Source organism: Chelon labrosus, assembly GCF_963514085.1.
Source record: "Chelon labrosus genome assembly, chromosome: 4".
NCBI classification, from domain to species: Eukaryota; Metazoa; Chordata; class Actinopteri; order Mugiliformes; family Mugilidae; genus Chelon; species Chelon labrosus.
Genome location: NC_140340.1, coordinates 22,857,928 through 22,876,476, shown reverse-complemented (window position 1 = coordinate 22,876,476; position 18,549 = coordinate 22,857,928). Strand labels below are relative to the sequence as shown.

Genomic DNA, 18,549 nt, shown 5'->3' with positions numbered 1-18,549 from the left:
GTGTACATGTCTTCTGCTGTTTGCTGTTAGCACCGTTTCGGGGATTGATTTAATCTTTTCATTCCCGCTAAAGAGTGGAGCACACAGAAACGGGCATCAAACGAATGATGAGACTTCATTTTCTGAGCATTACTGAGCTGACCGCACTGACAACTTAATAGTGTCTGTCGTGAGTGTGCTGGATGTTATCACCAGCCGTGCGTGATGCATGCAGCTACCTCTGCTGTCGCCCACAAAACCCCATTTTGCTCAGCATGCTGTAGCCGTAATCCTCCAGCAGGGCATCTGTTCTGCGATTGCGAGCGTGACGGTGATGCAGCTGAAGAGCACACAAAGACCAGAGCTCGCCGATCACAACAATGTACGTGCATATTTATAACTCACATACGTAGGTTGCGCTTGGATATTTCTCAAATTGTGATAAGAGAGAAGTGACAGAAATACAAATTTCTTCCTGGGTCTTCATAATTTTTTTGTCCTCCTCCCACTGTCATTTACATTTTTAGGCAGTTAGATAATGCTCTTACCTCAAGCAGCTTACAAGCACTGCAGGTACATCGTGGCAGAGCGTGCGGGGGACCAAACCACGTGACTTATTAATGAAGGGACCGTCTTTCTCTCCTCTAAACCCACTTACCTCTCATTGTCTGGCTTCTCTCTGTGTCTCTTTACCTGCCCTCTGATGCACCTCGTCAACAGAGTTAACCGAGCGTCATGTCGGATCTGCGGTATGGAAGTGCTGGCAGACAAAAAAACTAAACTGTAACTTCAAAGCAGTTTTTGATGTTTTCTTTTTCTGTCCTACACCCGCCAAGCTGTTTTCTCCTCTTGTCTGCTTCACTTCAGCTGTGAGATATTTCTTGCTTTTTGTTGTTTGAGAACCAGCTTTCTCTTTGTCGTGTTTTAAGAGAGGTTCGCCTCCTATTACAGAGGATTTGGTGACATATTGTGTGTCTAACAGCTGAAACGCAAACCTCATGCGCCAGGCTCTTCACTCTTTACTCAGTAAGAGTCACTATTTACACCCAAATGCCACTAACATTTGGATGGTGCAGCTTATGTGTCGAGAGGCAAAGGGTGTGGAAGGTTGAGTGGTGAGTGTAGCCGTCAGACTTTCATGCAATGTTGCAGCCTTCCATTTTATTAACTGTAACAGCAAGCTCTCCGTAACGCAGTGGGCTAATCATATTTCCTTGCAATCTTTCTCTAGCCCAAAATTCAATTTGAGCAACCTGGTGGAGGCTGAATGAAACAGATTTTTAACATGTTCAAATCTTACTTGGAGCTGAAAGAGCTAATTTCTACCTTTCGACTGCGGATGAGCTCATGTAATAATACTCACAGAGACCTGTGTTTATACTGTCTTATCTTGCGCTGTAATTATTCACTGAGTGACATCTAGCAAAGTCAAAATAGTCGGCACGGAAAGCCACGTTTTTTTGATCATTGCAACATAGTTTTGGCATAAACAGCTCCAGTGTTGTGGCTGAGCGCACATTTGCATATTAGGCATTTCCATCCGAAGCGGTTCAAATTCAGGACTAACTACTTTTCGAGACTTCATCAGCCGTTTGAAGTGACGGCATGTCCTTTCGTTTCTCCAGCCTTAGCCACTGCAGTTGAATGGCATCCTTTTGCTTCACTGAGCATGCTTGCAATCTCTCTGGCTTCCCAAATAAAAAAAAAAAAAAATGCATGGAAAACCTTATGGGTTCGAATCCGGCTGACTGGGGCCTTTCTGTGTGGAGTTTGAATGTTCTCCCTGTGTCTGCGTGGGTTCTCTCCAGGTACTCCATCCTAAGACATGCTTTTTAGGCTAATTGGTGATTCTAAATTGTCTGTAGGTGTGAATGGTTGTCTGTCTCTCTGTGTTAGCCCTGTGATAGACTGGCGACCTGTCCAGGGTGTACCCCGCCTCTTGCTCAATGATAGCTGGGATTGGCTCCAGCCCTTCTGCGATTACAGAAAATGGACGAACGAATGCCTGGAAAGCCATTTGTGCATTCACAGGTGCAGCGTTGAGGTAGTTAAGATAAACTATTAAGATATATTTTGACTGCTGTTCCATTTGGAGCCCTTATTGTCTGTCATTTCCATGAACTGGTTCTGATTTTAAATTATCCCATTTATGAATGGCACAAAAGCAGATTCCTCATTAGCCACAGCCTAAGGTTCATCTTCATTTACTGAGCTGTCTAACCCTTACTAACTAGCCCTAATGAACTCAAATTGCAGCTGCAGCACCATCGCTTTACTGTGACCACAAGGCAAATACACACACGAGTGAGAGTGGGACCACACAGTTAAACTGGAAATTAGGAACAATGGCAAATGTGAAAAAAAATAAATAATAATTCTGCGGTACAGTTTAGCAATCGGGAAATCTGATCTGGGAAATGTTCACATAAGTACAACAATGTGCAAAGGTTGGACTGCATCTGAAGCTCCTGCAAAGCAGACAAGGTTACTGACAGCTGTTCAGATTTTCAGACTGATCCTCTTCTGATCAGCTAAAGCTTTGCGTCATCAGCCTTCCGAAAGTTTTGCACAAAGTTTAGAAAGAAAGAGTTAAAGTGGTGAGATCATTAGAGCGAAAGTGGTGATGACACCCCTCTGCAAACCCCCCTTCCCCTCTCTCTCTCTCTCTCGCTCTCTCCACCATATCCCACATCCCAACTAGATCCATACAGGCTGCAATTAACCACAACAGACAAGCCATTAAACATCCTAATTACTGCTTGTTCCTTCCACAGACGCTAAGCGTGCGTGGGCAGGAGACATCTATGTGTGTGCGAGTTGGTGCATGAGGGGGTGTTAAAAAAAAATGTAAAAAATGAGCAAGCAGTTGTGGAGTTTGTATGGGTACAGATCAGGTGTGTGTGTGGGTACTCTACATGAAATATTGTGCACATCCTGTCTTTGTAGTTCTTGTCCCGTTTATATATTACTGGGTGGGTGGGGGGGGTGTTACAGTTCATGTGTATGGTATTGTGTCGTCTCTCTTTCTTCTCTGTCTCTCTTTTTATCCATCAGTTTATGTGCAAATCGAAGTCACACCGTTTGCAGCCGCTGTCAGAGACAATAGCGAATTACACATCTTCACTGCCCTCAGCAACATAATGGCCGCAATCAAACACCTTGCTATTCAATAACTCAGAGTCTGTGTGTATGTGCGTGTTTCATGGAGCTTTCCGCACTCTTTTTGGTTTGTGGTGCTGTGTATTTTCTTTTGTAGGTACATTTTTTTGTAGCAAATATCTTTTCAGAATTATTTTTCCTAGTGATTCTATATGACCTCCTGAGCAGTATTCAACTTTCATTTTACCATGGAATGTACACAGATCAGCCACAACATTAAAACCACTGACAGGAGAAGTCATGTCAAGTAACATTGACCATCTTGTGACAATATAATGTTCTGCTGGGAAACTTTTGGACCTGGCATTCATGTGGATGTTACTTAGACATGTACCATCCACCTAGACCAGACCAGACACCCTCACCCCATAGCAATGACTCTCCTTGATGGCAGCAGCCATCCCCAGCAGGATGCAGCCTGACACGGGCACACACACAGTTTAGGAACAACTCAGAAAACATGAAAAACAGCACAAGGTGTTGACCTGGCCTCCAAATTCACTAGATCCCAAACTGATCAAGAATCTGACACCACAACCGGGCACCCACAGAGGGCCCATGTCCATTCTCTGATGAGTCACAACTGTTTTGGAGGGACAAAGGAGACACGTTTCCAAGTGAAACTCAAGTATTGCTAGTGTGTGGGGTGAGGTTGCTCTTGCACTTACAGCTTTCAATTCGGAATGGAACTACAGTCGATGACAATGTCTCTGGATTCACCCAATGCTCTAAGCCCCCTTGGTGGTAGGAACAATTATATATACACAGTATGTTGCATTATATGTCAATTAACTATATTCGCCACTACCATTGGTTGTTGCCTGAAACAACCAATGGTAGTGGCCTCCTACACACATACTCAGACGTCTTCTCTATCAGAACTGACTAGTTACTGCCTAGTGTTTTAGTAGCATAATTACAGAATCCAATCCAGTCCAATGCAGCTTTATTTATAACGCACTTTAAAAACCAATCTTTCTGCATTGTAGCTGTAAATAAACAGGTGCTGCTGTCTTTATTTGAAACTCTTCAGCAGCTTGCTAGTTCCTTTGTACCGTGACGCCTACCTGGTGGTTTGGTGAATAGCTGGTTGATTATAATGGCATGTTGGTTTAAATGCCTTATTCAAAATAATAAAAAAAATGTATGAAAAGGCTGAGTGCATTTGGTCTGTTCAATTCAGTCCCTTTCAGCTGCATCTTGTGTTTTCTTTTATGTACCCTGAGTAGCTTTGCAGAGTATTGGTATTCTCTTTTTTTTTTTTTTTTCAGCAGAAGTCTGCTTCAGCAATTTTACAGATATTCATACCTGGCAGCTGCTCACTACAAACACAGTGCACTCTTGCAGTTTCAGCTCAGTCAAGTGCATAATGCATATTCACACAATCAACAAAATATCATACACAGATGGCATTGTTACATTGTTATGCTAATATTTACTATTGTGAACAGCGCTGGCACATTTTGGACATTCATTTATTTTTCCAAACACCCTGCCGTTGGGAGATTTTCATTAAGTGTTTTCTGTTGTCGTATTTTGAAGAAATTTTAATATCCTCATAAATACAGGAGTCAAAGGCATGATTTGCTCACAGATGTGTTTAGAATACAGCCCAGAGATGGACTGTTTCTGTGTAATATAACTGTCTTTTTCATTCCTGTAGCAGAAAAAATACACCATTTATTCACTGTTAACTGTCATACAAAAGTGTTAGTTACCACGCTTTTTAAGAGTACTGAGCAAAATAGATAGGTACGACTATCTATGATCTGACTGACTTTAAATTTTAGTATCTCAGTAGGGTACATCATGGTGAGGTAGTATAGTACATGAAGAAAGAGAGAGATCAATACTGTGTCTCCCCTGCAGATTGTTGTAAGCCAAACAGCCAGGGCAATGAAGAGTCAAAACTGGTCACAGTGAGTGCGGAGAAACTTTTCAAAACTGGCCAGGGCAACATGTCTAACGTGAGGACACAAAACTTAAACACAAAATACCTGTAAAAGTTGGAGAGTGTACCATATTTGATGAAAGCTTCCCATCAGCTGCAGTGGCGCAGGTTAGGGTTAGGGCTTAGCAAGCTGTTTGAGTCACTAAAACAGCATGTGGGATGTTTTAGTCTGAAAAAATACTTTTTATGCATGGAAACATTAGTACATGAATTACATACTGTTTATAGGGAAATATGACACAATGCAAGCACTGCTGTTACGCACATGTAACAGTCCCACTCACACATCTGTGAATAAGTAGCTTTAAACCCATTTTGCACAGTAGTCTGACCCTGACCAGCAACATCCAAAGTTGGAGGTCATAATCATTCCAGTGTGAATCAGGGCTGTGTTTTTCTGACTTTAGTAAGCATGTGGTAGCTCAAGATTGATGGTAAATAAATACTATATATAAAACACGTGGACATTTATCAACCAATACTTTCATTTAGTAATGGCAATTTATTAATAACCTATATATTCTCTTTTAGATGAGCATAGGACTGTGGGAACCTACAGAGGCAGGGTACGCCTGGCACTGGATGGTTACCATGCACGTTATAACTGTCAGGAAAGACAACTGGAGAGAAATTGATTAATGGCAAGTAACTATCTCTAGTATAAAACAACTCCTTATATGGTATTGTTGAACCTTGTCCTTCCCACTGTTTAGATGGAACTATATAAGAACATCTAATGCTCTGTATCAGCAGAGACACAGCAGGCTCTGAGCTCCTCACCATCTCTCACCGTCTCTCTCCCTCCAATAAAACCTCAACAGCTACTGAATGCATCCAGTCTCTTTCTCACCTGAATCTATCTATGTACCGAAGGAAGCTGAAGACTTTCCACAGCAATTCGTATTTTAAAATCTGCCTCCCCTGAAGCCTTGTCACCTACTGTCCTTCTTACATGTCAGATGACTACTGTGGTAGTTAAAAAAAATAAAATAAATGTTTTTGTTTTTTTTCTTTAATTGAACTATAGACATGAGGTTTGATTTTTGCTTAACTCCATATATTTCCTCAGTTATATAAGTCCACCAGGGAAAGAATCTTCTTTATTGAAAATTAAAAATTCCAGCCCGAAGCCCAGAGCTCAGCATGCTCCTGATGGCTCCATATTATATGTGCAAATTCCAGTTTATTGGGTCCGTAGCCGAAGTGAGGCTACGGACCTCTTATTGTGTGAGCAGCACTGTTCAAGGACTCCAAGATAAGCACAATTGCCAGTACCTTTTGAAAACCACAGAGCTCCTGCTATGACTTCATTGCAGCATCTCGTCCAATTTCACGTTCCCATAAACACAAACACACACGGTGCTAATCTAGAATGGCACCGCCTTACTCTCTTCTGTGTGTACATGCATGTGTGTCCTATTAAACGCAGCTCGCCCACACATCCACATCCATCTCACGTTGAGAGAACTCACATCAGGGTTTGTGCATTCACATGTGTCCGTACGAGTGCACCTATGAGCTTGTATGTATCCAGAACAAATTATTTAGTATGCACACAGTTTGTGTATGCAGATGTGCTGAGCAGTAAGTGTACAGTGTGTTTCTTATCGTAGTTAATGTAAGGTCATTGCAGCTGAAGCTAGCACTGCAGATTCCTCTTGCAAAGCTACAAAACAGATAAACAAAGAATGAATTATGTGATATCAAAGTCATCTGCATGCATGTCTTTTTGGGTTTTGTCTATGTCTGAAAATGTTTGTTTGTGTCGTACATGGTTGTGGATTTCCTCAAGCTCTGTCTCTCTCTTTGTCTGCGCTGTCAAGCCTGTTGCCTGTCTAATAGACTTTTGCTAACCTTGAGGCAAAATGTGCAATAACATGATACATATGCATGTCAACAAGTGTGTGTGTGAGAGAGACTCAGGAGAAGCTTGACAGAACAGTTTTGTGTGAGAAATGCACTCCAACCTTTTAGGAATTTTGCCTGTCAGGTTAAGAAAATCAATATTAATTTAAATTTGTGTTCAGCAGAGAATTAGGTCAGCAGGTAGTTTTCCACTGCCATCCTGACACCATATTCTCTGGTGTTTTCACACCAATTCTCAGCTTGATTCCAGGGACCCTGAAGACTCTCACGCCAGTCCTTCAGGGTCTGAAAAACTCAAAATTAGAATTTCATATGCAAATGGCCACAATTTGCAGATCAAAAGACTTCCAGAAATCTAATTTAAAACTGATAGAAACTTTTGTGCAGATCAGGGTTACAGTTCCCATTTTGAATGATGAATACGGACTACTGCCACCTGCTGATATGAACAGTTATTTCCACTCAAACAAACATGTTCGCAGAACACACATGTTAGCTGGATGCAGTGTGTGTTTAAGTGAAACTTCTTGGTCCAGGCACATCTGACATGATGCGTCTTCTGTTATGTGATGAAAGTCAACACTGACTAGTTGCCGATGATGTCACTAATAAAAACACAGCGGAAAGTGATGCTTTGCAATGAAATCTATATTCCTGACCTGAATACATATGCTGAGAACAGACAGCTCATGTGCTACATACAGTGTGCTGCAGATATGTATAGCCTGTATAAAAACAGGCTGCACCATCAATAGCATTTAGTAGTACTCCTCAGTGTGTTGTAAGATGGGATAGTGTAGCTGGGTTAAGAAAGAAATGTGTGCATTGCAGTAGTACTGTTGTTGTATTTCATGACTAACTTACATATTCTGCATGTCACGGTAGCATGAGCTTCATCTTTAGTGAAGTATTTCCACACACTTGATGAACTGCTGCTAGTTTGCTGCAACGACCCACTGGGCTCCTCACCTGTCTTCTTGGAGGCGTCCATGTTGCTATTGTCATGTGATCAGTGACTAGTTTGCATGATGTTTAAAACTTCATGGGACAGCAGTGAAGTTGACAAACTGACTAGTCGACTAGTCTGTACTTACCCTACTTAATGGTTGGCCTTCGTTGCTGGTAGGTCTTTGATATCGGTTTGGTTTGTCTGGGTCTAGCTAGCCAACATAAGCCTCAAAATACCCGAGATTCTGGAGCATTGCTAGAGCTTCTTTTTCAGCTTACTCAATGCTGAGCTACAGAAAACTACTTAGAGATGTAACAGACTGTGTGATCAATGCCAGAAGGATCTTTCTGAAGTAGAAGTACAGCCCCGGCTCCCATACCACTTACGTCAACTTCCAACTTGAGAGGGCTCGAGCCGGGCAGCAACAGTCTGTTTTTTACAGTTTGTAAAAAAGCAAACAGGCAGCAGGTGAGCCATGGTGAGCTTCAACAGCTGAAGAATAGGGATGTCTTCTCCCAGGCTACGACTGTAATCCACAACTTCTCCGGTGTGTCTGATTAGGTAATTATGCCCATGCACCAGCTAATGACATTTGTGCTGTCTCTGCAGAGCCAGTGGAGGTGCCGGGGGATGTAACAACCTGATGATAAAACTCTACAGAGGCATTATCTGTGCAGTTTGTTGGAGGGAACCTGAAACTGGAGCACCGTTATGAGGTGACAGTGAAGAAGTGTGGACTGCGGCATTCAAATCTGTTTCGTTGTCAGATGTAGTACAGCCACTGCGTGTGTGATTATACGGTGTACCTAATGATTGCGTGTGCGCGCATGTTTGTGTAAAGGTTGGCCGAGAGCTGCAGGCGAAGTGTCTTGTTTTCTTTTCATGCATGCATGCACACACAGTGGCTCCCTGTGTGAACTCTTTATACTCACACAAGCCCAGCAGCTGTTTCTGTTGAAAGAAGAATGGTTTAAATCTGACAGGTTAATTTCTAACCTACAACCCTATGCAGAAGATACTGCAAGTGTAGTATGTTACTGTGTCTGTATCAATCAGGCAGATCCACATATGTTTGGACACTGTTACATTATTTTTGTTATAGGTATTCACCATAACGTACTGAAGTTACACTGTACTTGAAGCGCAGACTTGCAGCTTTAATTTGAGGGTATTCAGATCCCAATTCCCAAGATTTAGGAATTACAGACATTTTTGTACACATCAGCTAAAAACACATTAGCTGTACTTAAAGCACTTTATAACGTTTCTCGTTCACAGCACCTGGGTGACAGTAGAGCTGTGATCAAAGGTGCTTGCCAGCTTTTGGGAGCAATTCTCGGCATGGAAGGGTCAGGGATCAAACTGACAACCACGCAAATGGTGCAGCGGCCCATAAGTGAACCCAAGTCCAGTACACAGCCGTGATTGTGTCTGATATTTCATCACAGCAGCAGTAAAGTTTCAGCAATGTAGCTTCCCGTTGTAACTTATTTCTGTCTGTGCTTTTAACACTTTTCTTTGGCTTATTTATTAGCAGTGGAGAATGAACACTTTCTCATAGTGTTGGCCAGACTGAGATAGTGTTCACAGAAAACAGGCTAGTTCAGTTGTTCTTCTGGATAGCACAGAGCTTTTGGCTGAATAGTCCCTACTTTGGCCATTTACTCTTCCATTCACTCTCTCTTCTTTTTTTTTATGTGAAATGTTATTGCTGCTCATGTGTTAGAAAATCAGTTGTAGTTTGCTGAGTGTATGTGCATCAGACATGGCCCCTGAGGGTCTAATTATGAATTCATATATATCCGGTGAAGACAACTGCAGCAATTGCTACTGGCAAATGAAAAACTGTAAATATTCCAAAATAAAACGAATAAAAATTCACCACATCATCATTGTGAAAAAATGTTTGTTTCCACAGCTTATTATAGAGCTAAACGAAAGTTTGCTAACTTGGCTTTGCTAGCAGAGAACGCACATTTGGAGATTTTTGCTATTGACAGTTCTGTTTGCTGATACTATGTCAAACACCCTTAACTACTGATGATAGTAACAGAGATATGGCAAATAATTTCACAATAATTGTAAAACAGCCCCCCAAAAAAAAGTAGTGTGCATCTTGACTTCCATCTTTTATTTTGTCAAACCTGCCCTGCACAGACTATTGTTATTATTATCTCTGCTTGAAAAACTGCTCATGCTGTAAGCATCATGCTAGTGCATCTGCTGCAGGAGTAAAATCTGGCCCGACGCCTGGTCTATAACTCAACCTGTTCAGTGAGCTGACAGTGCCAGCAGTCATTAGCCTAATCACATTCAAATTATTCACAAGGAGACATTAATTTATCAGACAGAGTTGAGAACCTGAGAGGGAATACACTTTTTTTTCTTTTTCTTTAAAAAGAAAAGTAGTTAGTGCGTAGAAGATGTGTTTATCCATTCAAAACGGCTGGAAGCGCTAACCGATTGTGTGCTTTGGCTTCCAAACGCTAGTTCTGACAAACATGTTTGCAGCCAGCTGATACCTCAGTCAGAAAACCTCTGGTATGAGAGATTTGTGGGTTTGCAGGGAGAGAGCTGAGGATTTGTGCTCCTGGGAGTTGTGACTGAAACAGTTTGTCTTACATCCAGTCAGTGGGGCAGAGATGGCCAAGCTGCCCAAAGCATCCTCAATGTCTGTGTGAATGTGCAAGTTACTGTTTGTGAAATTTCTGTGCATGTGGGACTCGCATACATTTTGCTGGTGCGAGAATGCAGTGTTGTGCAAGTTAACCCTGAACAAGAACTAGTTCAAAGTTCAGTACGCACAGATAAAAGTGAACTAGTTCAAATTCATAGTTCACATTTTTTTTTAATTTTGCACTAAGTTCTTACTCCAAAATGAACAGTTCTTAAACAGCTTCGAGCTATTCTTGTTCAATAGAATCTCTGACTGACCTGCTCATCCATCCACAGCCTGGGATGTTTTTTTCCGCCAGGATCTGTTCTGCTTTTTTGAATAATCATTGACTGTATATACTAGGAAATAACTTTTTACTAGGAAACAATGTTTGTGTGGATCAGCTGCTTCTCCGGTGCCAGAGAGGGCTTCTCTTTCGGCTGCACCAGCCATGCTCTATGCCGTAAATCGCATGTCGGCTGACAGCTGTCATAAAACTTTTTTTTCTTTTTTCTCCTGAATGGTTGTGAACGTCGGTATTTCCCTCCATACTGAGCGAAACTCACACTCACAGTTGGAAAAATGATGCGTTCAGTTCATAGTTCACAAAAATATGAACGTGTTCAGTGAACGTTCATAGAACACATTCATGCACAACACTGACAATGCAGGTGTACATTTGGTGCCTAAATCCTAAAACGCGTCACTATCTGCTGCCTGAGGCTGTTGCTTGTTAGTTTGTGTGCGTGAGTTGTGTGTGTGTTTGTGTGTGCTTTGATGAGCAGCCCCTAGTTTCCATTATGCTGTTGACAGCCCCAGAGCAGCAAAGAAGCCAGCCAGATAACTTATGAAAGAGGTTTAGAGCAAAACTGAATCCACAACTAATGAATTATTAAACTTATTACACCTCTGTGAAGATCGCTCAACTCTGAGACACAACAACAATGGCCTCCTTTCCACTGTCACTGCTGGAAAGAGGACTGATTTCCAGGCATTACCAGTGGGAAAGTGCTGCATATTTCAGAGTTGTAGGAGGGCAGGGAAATGTGTCATGCATGGAGACTGGTTGAGGGAAAACAATTTATATGTTACGGTTGTAGGAAGATGGTTAACTTCTCGCAAAAATGCTTCATAGCGACGATGTTGAACTGGTTTAGGTAATAGAAAGTTAAATGTCTGTGACCTTTCAACTTCTGTGAGCTCATTCTTCTTGTCCCCTCAGTTCGAGGATCACTGTTTATGAATGAAACAACGTGGCAGAGAAATGTAAAAGTGTGGATAATTCATAAGAAGAAAGTAAGGCTGCAGATCTGGGGTTACCAGAATTGTGGTTTTATTGATGGAATGTGGGCAGAAAGCTGAATAAAACATCACACTGTGCAAAGATGCTCTCTGTGCAAACTGGAGTAGGTCTGGAGGTCTGTGTGTGTGTGTGTTTGTGTGTGTGCGCGACCTGGAAGGGCTCAGCTTTTCTCCGATACAAGTAAGGAGTCTCCAAGGGGCCTCCTATTACATCCCACCTGTGTCATCCTCGAAATGTTTGTTTGTCATATATTTAATTCTGCTTTAGTTTCCAACAGTTACAGATGCAATTCCGCATCAGCATTAAGAAACAATATCACATCATTATTAGGGAAGGACAGTGACCTCATTGTGGGTCACACATTATACAGTAGCCAGACTCAAAGATAGAATCACAAAGTGTATATTTTTTAAAAAGCATCATTCAGTACTTAATGATTTATCTCTGCAAAATATGACAAGAGCCTTTCTGAATAAAAAAGTAGAGAATCCAGAGCATTCATTGATGATTCATTTGGCGGTTGGATGGATGGACCTACACATCCCAATCGCTGCTCAAAACACATTCACTTTTAGATTTTACTAACCTTCTGGTCTTTAGGTTGTGGGAGAACTGCACAGTCACAGAGTGAATAATCTTCAAGGCAACTTAATCCATTGAGCTGCTTCAGAAGATTTTTCAAAGTATGTAAAAAAAAATAAATAAATAAAAATTAAAAGCACTAGTTAAGCTTGGTGACAGTATCAGGCAATGTGTCCCACAATCATGAGCGAGCTTGAGTCAACAGCTAACAGAGCTAACTGTTGCAGTTTCTTTACGCCGAAGCTCACACTTGAATGCAGTCTTGTGGAACAGAGCGTGAATGTCATTTGAGGGGGAATTAAAAGCACAACTTTGAAGATAAAGGATTTTGCAGGACATTCGGCACAAATCCTCTCCGACCGCCATTATGTGCCGGTGATAGTAAGCTGGTTTAAAATGCCAAACAGCGTTAAACGTGCCGACGTATTTATGCTGCGAGTTTAGCAAAGGCGTTCGTGTTTAAACTGTGGTGTAATTGCTCCTGATTATAAGGCAACTTAACGCCACTTCTGGAGTATGTGGAAGTTGCCGGGAAGTGGCCTATGAATTGTTAAAATCTTCCCACCCCTCTGGATGGAACAGAGGTCGTAAAATAGGACACATCCTCTCCCCTCAGTGGCACAACAACAACAACAACAACAACAGCCTCAGCTCCACCGTCACAGCTGCTGTCAGACTCAGTTAAAGAGTGTGGGTTAGCAAAATACTTAATATCCTTCATATATCATGGATGAGACCTTAAAGTGACTATATTAATCTCAATGTGTTCAACAGTAAACTCCATAGAAATGGAAATTATAACCTCTGAGACTGTCTCTTAAAAAAAATAAAACATTAATTAAAAACAACAGAGTCATTCTTTGCCCTAAAACTTCAAACTAGTTCTACATATGCCTAAATGTACCTGCTGTGGAATTTTAGACGATATCTCCAGATACTGCACCTGTCACAGGTGTTTATAATGGAATATCACCGTTGCACAAACCTCAAATGTACAATTCAGTTTAATGTGAGCGGCCACCTCAGGCTAAAAACATGAAACCTAAACAGAAGTGCCATAAATTGCAGTTCCTCAAATGGCCACTTGAGGCTGGCACCAAAAGTGAGCCACAAGACCTGCCTGCTTAGTTATGGTTGATTCACCCGCGCACCTATGCTCCACTAACGCTCCACAACTTGACTTAGCCAGGAGTTAGGAAGAGCCAGCGAATGCCAAGATGGCAACAGCCGGTGCTACCAAACTGAGCTTCAAAACTGCTCTTCAGAAAGTCTATGGGTGATGGGTTAATTGTTTAATGTATACTCTATACTGTTGCAAATGTTTTCCATAATATACGGAAAGATGATCCTCGCAGAAAATGGATCCTGAGCAGAATCATCTGCAGACATATATATATTTAAAAAGAAAAAAAAGGAAAAGAAAAGAAACAATTGCAGCTGCACATTGTGAGCAGATGCCTCGCATGTCAAAATTCCAAAAGCTGTTAATCCTCCTGGCCTGGAGACATGGCACGTTGACACCACCTACAGGCGAGGCATTGCTGTTAGTTTTCTTGCCAGCCGGTCGGTACTTTTGGACTGGATTTACAGCTTCACGGCGGAAATAACAGTCCTGCCATTGGATTCCATTTTCTTTGATGGTTTCAGGTCATTTCCATCAATGACACTGGTCGAAAATGTTGTTCTGTTTGGAGAGGTGGACAACGCTATGACCTCAGTCTCTCCAAACTGTCCTTTATTGACTGAATGATGAATTAATTTCTTTGTTGACTGATTGGTTGGGTGGTGATTTAGAGGTTGAAAGTGATGAATGGCTCAGTGTTCAGTCGTTTTTCCAGGCACAGCATTAAACGTGATCTGAGCTTAAGTGAAATGATTACTTAATAAATATTTAAAGCCTCCCCTGCCTCTGCCAGAGAATATAAAAGAGGACATCTGTTCCTCGAAAGCGATATACGATATGCGATGCCCTCTGTTTTATGGTCTAGGCAGAACAAATTCAGGATTTTCCTTAGCGGTTCTTTAGCACTGCATCAGCTTATTGAAAGGTGCAGTGACACTCATTAAGTAGAGTAGATTATGTATGAGGGATGTTTTTTTTTTTTTTTTAACCAATTTACACTCATCAAACAAGAATGTCCTCTGAAAATGAATGTAAAGAACAGTTTGCAGCTCTTTCAATGGCAGATTGATCCATTGTGTCTGCATCTGTTCAGTAAGACAAGAAATTTTGGGATATTTCTTATCCTTAGAGAAAAAAAAAAAAAAGAAATAGCAGATTTGCAGTTTCTTGTTTTTGTGAAATTGGAGTGTGGGTGTAGAGGCCCATGAAAAAACACAAAATGTGGGTCATGTGTTGGGAGGGAGATGAAAAGACAGAGATGCATGTAGCGGCAGTGCTAGCATGAATTATTTCTGTATGCCTGTTCCCATGTTTTCCACGTTCTCACGCCAACACCAATTTCTCTTCTTTCTCTCTTGTCCGCGTTCTTCTAGGAAGTTTGATTATTGAGACAAGATTAGATAATCTTATTTATCCCACAGTGGGGACAGTGTTGCAGCAGCATACAGTTTAATTTGCAGTGCACACAAGAGACAGAAAAGTAAAGTTGAATGAACGCAAAAAAATATATAAAGTGAAAAGTATTTATTGTTTCCCTGTCTCTTTTCTCTGTAGATGATGGGCCATATGGAAAAACTAAAGATATATCTGGACCAGAACACACCATGGCCTCAAGAAGACACAGTATACCAGGTATGTACTACTATAATTAGTTTTTTGGTTTTTTTTTTAAAGAGCATTTTAAAGAGCTACAGCATTATGATCTTGTCTTGTTGACCCATCTAAAAACTTTTCTGTTTGAATATTCATTTGTGTGATTCAGGTCCTATCCTATTGCATTTCTTCCATTTGTCTAATCACCATTAAATGCGAAACATTGTTCCTCTGTCCTCTCTTAGAAATTATTTCATGAGCTACTTTCTGTGGAGGATAAAAATCTTGCCATAACACCGCTCCCTGAGCAACAAAATGAAGAGGAAGATAAAACTTTATGAATCCCAACGCATTCCGTTCTGCCTCTCTGCAGGAAAAACTCATTTAGTGATAGATTCACTTCTGAAAATGTCCCCGGCATCAGACTACATTTGTAAAAGCTTTTTGCTTTTATGCAAATGTGAACAAGTACGAGGACTAATGAATGAACGAGTGGCTTTCTGCGGATAATGTGCATGTGCTCCTATCAATATGTGTGCGTTATAATACCCTGCAGAGATAACTGTGGTGTGAAGCACTTCACTGATCCTGAGTGTCGCCTGAAGGATTTACCTAATCTAGCTATCTATCACGCTAAAGCTCCATCTCACCTGTGTGTCTGTGTGCATTTGTGTGTAAATGGTAATGATACAAATACAGACAAATGTGGAGGTAGCTCTCTATCACCACAGCTCCAGGGTTTTAGTTTATTTCCTACTTTGGTGCCATCCACCTCATTTTAAATGCTAAGATTCTTCCTTTTCAAAGCAAAACACTTAACCTCCTCACAAACCTAGAAATTCTTGCATGCTCTTTGTAGTATGTTATTGTTATTATCTGTCTCAAGTGTCTGACACATACTCATGCATCGATATTAACAATGTAATACTTGATTACATAACTTAGTTCCAACTTCATTCTTTGCTTTAGGGGTTGCACGACTAGATTTTTTTAAGGAAACTATTACATGATGTAAGTCAAGTTGCTGATGACGTCACTAATAAAAGCGTAGTAAAAAGTGATGCTTTGCAACATTTAAATCTACATTCTTGACCTGAATACATATGCTGAGAACAGACAGCTCATGTGCTACATACTGTGTGCTGCAGATATGTATAGCCTGTATAAAAACAGGCTGCAACTCAGCACCATCAATAGCATTTAATAGTACTCCACAGTGTGCTGGAAGATGGGATAGTGTAGCCGGGTTGAAAAAATGCAGTATGTCTCTGAAGCCTTCTCCGTGTACTGCAGCGAAAGGTCTCATAATGTTGACAATGAAGTCTTTGTTACCACAGAGTGTTTTGTGAAGTTGTTAGTTGACTGCTGTAGAAAGGATTTGGACCAATCCTCTGCTAGCGTTAGCAGATGCCTTTTCAGATGAGTGTTCATCGCAGTAGAACTTCTGTTGTATTTCAGGACTGACTTCATCTTTAGTGATGAACCTCTGTTAGTTTGCTGCAATGAGCCACTGGGCTCCTCATCTGTCTTCTAGGAGGCATCATGTTGTTATTATCACGTGATCGGTGACTAGTCGACATGATGTTTAGAGCGTCATGTCACAGCAGTGAAGTCGACAAACTGACTGGTCAACTAGTCAGTAGAAACCCCACACCCAAATCTTACCAAACCCACTGAGAGTAAACTTAACTAAGACCTCTGTAGTGTGGAAACATGTATCAGTCTTGGTTTGATGTGATTCTGTCTAATAGACCTACTGTATGAGCTCAGCTAGTGTTTAATCAAGCTAGCATTAGAATATGCTAAACTATAATTTGCAGAATTTTTCATTCCCTGAAATACTGTAACCTGCTGTTCTTCTTCAAATTATTTCCAAACTTTTCTCATCTGTACTGTGTCTCTATCATATCCTAGTGTTGCCATTTGTAGTATGGTGGATCAGATCAAAAAATCAAAAGTTTTTAAAGGAATAATTACACGTATGTGCCATTAAAGGAGCCAACAAGGAACCAAAAAATTACGCTATGGGAAAACCCCCTCGTTTGCATAAGGAAGCAAAAGTTCATAATGTCACAAGAATATACAATAATAAATAAGCCAAAACTAAAGTGGGAAATAACCCAGAAATTGGTGTGTTGATAAAAAAAAAAGTATACAAGATACAAAAATATTGCAATAAATAAAGTTAAACCAGATGCATTAATAAAGGTAAATTTATTACAGAAGCAAATTAAATGAGAAGTATATTTATGTCACATTTGATCAATAATCAATGCCTTTTGAGTCTGACAGTTACGCCAGTTACACCTTGCTTCCAACCATACTTACGCTAAATGACTATTAGGATGACAGCTGTATGTCATCTTTGCATTTTTTCCAGTTAATCCATTCTAGGCAGTCTTCATGCCTTTACATAGTTGACAGCTACCAGTTGGTTATTCAGTATTTTTGTTCAAAGGCTGCCTGGAGATGTTGGACCCGGGCCTGATTATGTTTTGCAGAAGAAGTATCATGCACACATGGTCATGGAGTAGTTGTACTTTAGTTGTGAACTTTAACTTCAAAGCCGCCAGAGGATGAAGGTGAATTTAACTCTGCACCTGTACATCGTCTTTCTCAGGTCAACCCTTTAGCTTGTTTACCTCGAAAAGCCTTGGCTCGGCCCAAGAATAGCTGGCCCACTGCAGTTAATAGTTCTTAGAGAAGAGGTTTCATCTAATCCTTTGGAATATTATGATGCTTTTGTTTATGCAGTGGTTTAATGAAGAGTTTAGGGAATATAGCATTGCTCAACAGATTGTTGTCGTCCTGTTGAAATAATCAGTGCGGTTCACTATTCCTTGATCCTTGTTATCAGATCCCATAGAAAATTCCCTCTGGTGAGAACAGTGGAGGGTTTTAATTGTCTGTGACTTAAAGGCTGTTTCCAAGTACGATATGTGAGAAGCCCTGGTAAAACTAATTGTCCCGAATGATTCTGAATAACTACAGTGAAATGCAGTCCAAACATATACATTGTTTTCCCCTTTAAAAGTCTCACATGTGTCATAGCAAATGTGTTTAATTCCTGTAATTTAATCTAAAGACTTCTTCATAAACTTGCTATTAGTGATGATGTGCTTTAACTTTTAAAGGCCAGGAAGTGGAATGACTGCAAGAAACACTGAGGCATTGTTCATTCTCATTAGCTGAGGCTTATCGTAGCTTATCTTAAATTCACATTTACATTTTAGTCATATCAGCTGTCTCGAGCCAAGAGAGGATCAGTGTCCCACCGAAGGACACGCACAGCAGCAAACGTCTTTTGGTTTATCTTTCTTGTATCTCTGCTTTGCTTTAATCCGGGACTGAGAATGAACAGAGCAGCCGCTAACAGCTTATTTCTCTG

The 18,549-nt window shown here is 40.9% G+C and overlaps 1 protein-coding gene across 1 annotated transcript in view; it reads left to right on the top strand.

Moving 5' to 3' along the window:
• The window catches only part of grip2b (glutamate receptor interacting protein 2b), a gene marked incomplete at its 5' end in the record, with an annotated part of 155,384 nt that overhangs the window by 98,297 nt on the left and 38,538 nt on the right, over positions 1–18,549 (top strand). The window contains one exon of the mRNA XM_084542582.1: positions 15,123–15,200. Coding sequence (XP_084398708.1) covers positions 15,123–15,200 — 78 coding nt within the window. The remainder of the gene's footprint in view (positions 1–15,122; positions 15,201–18,549) is intronic.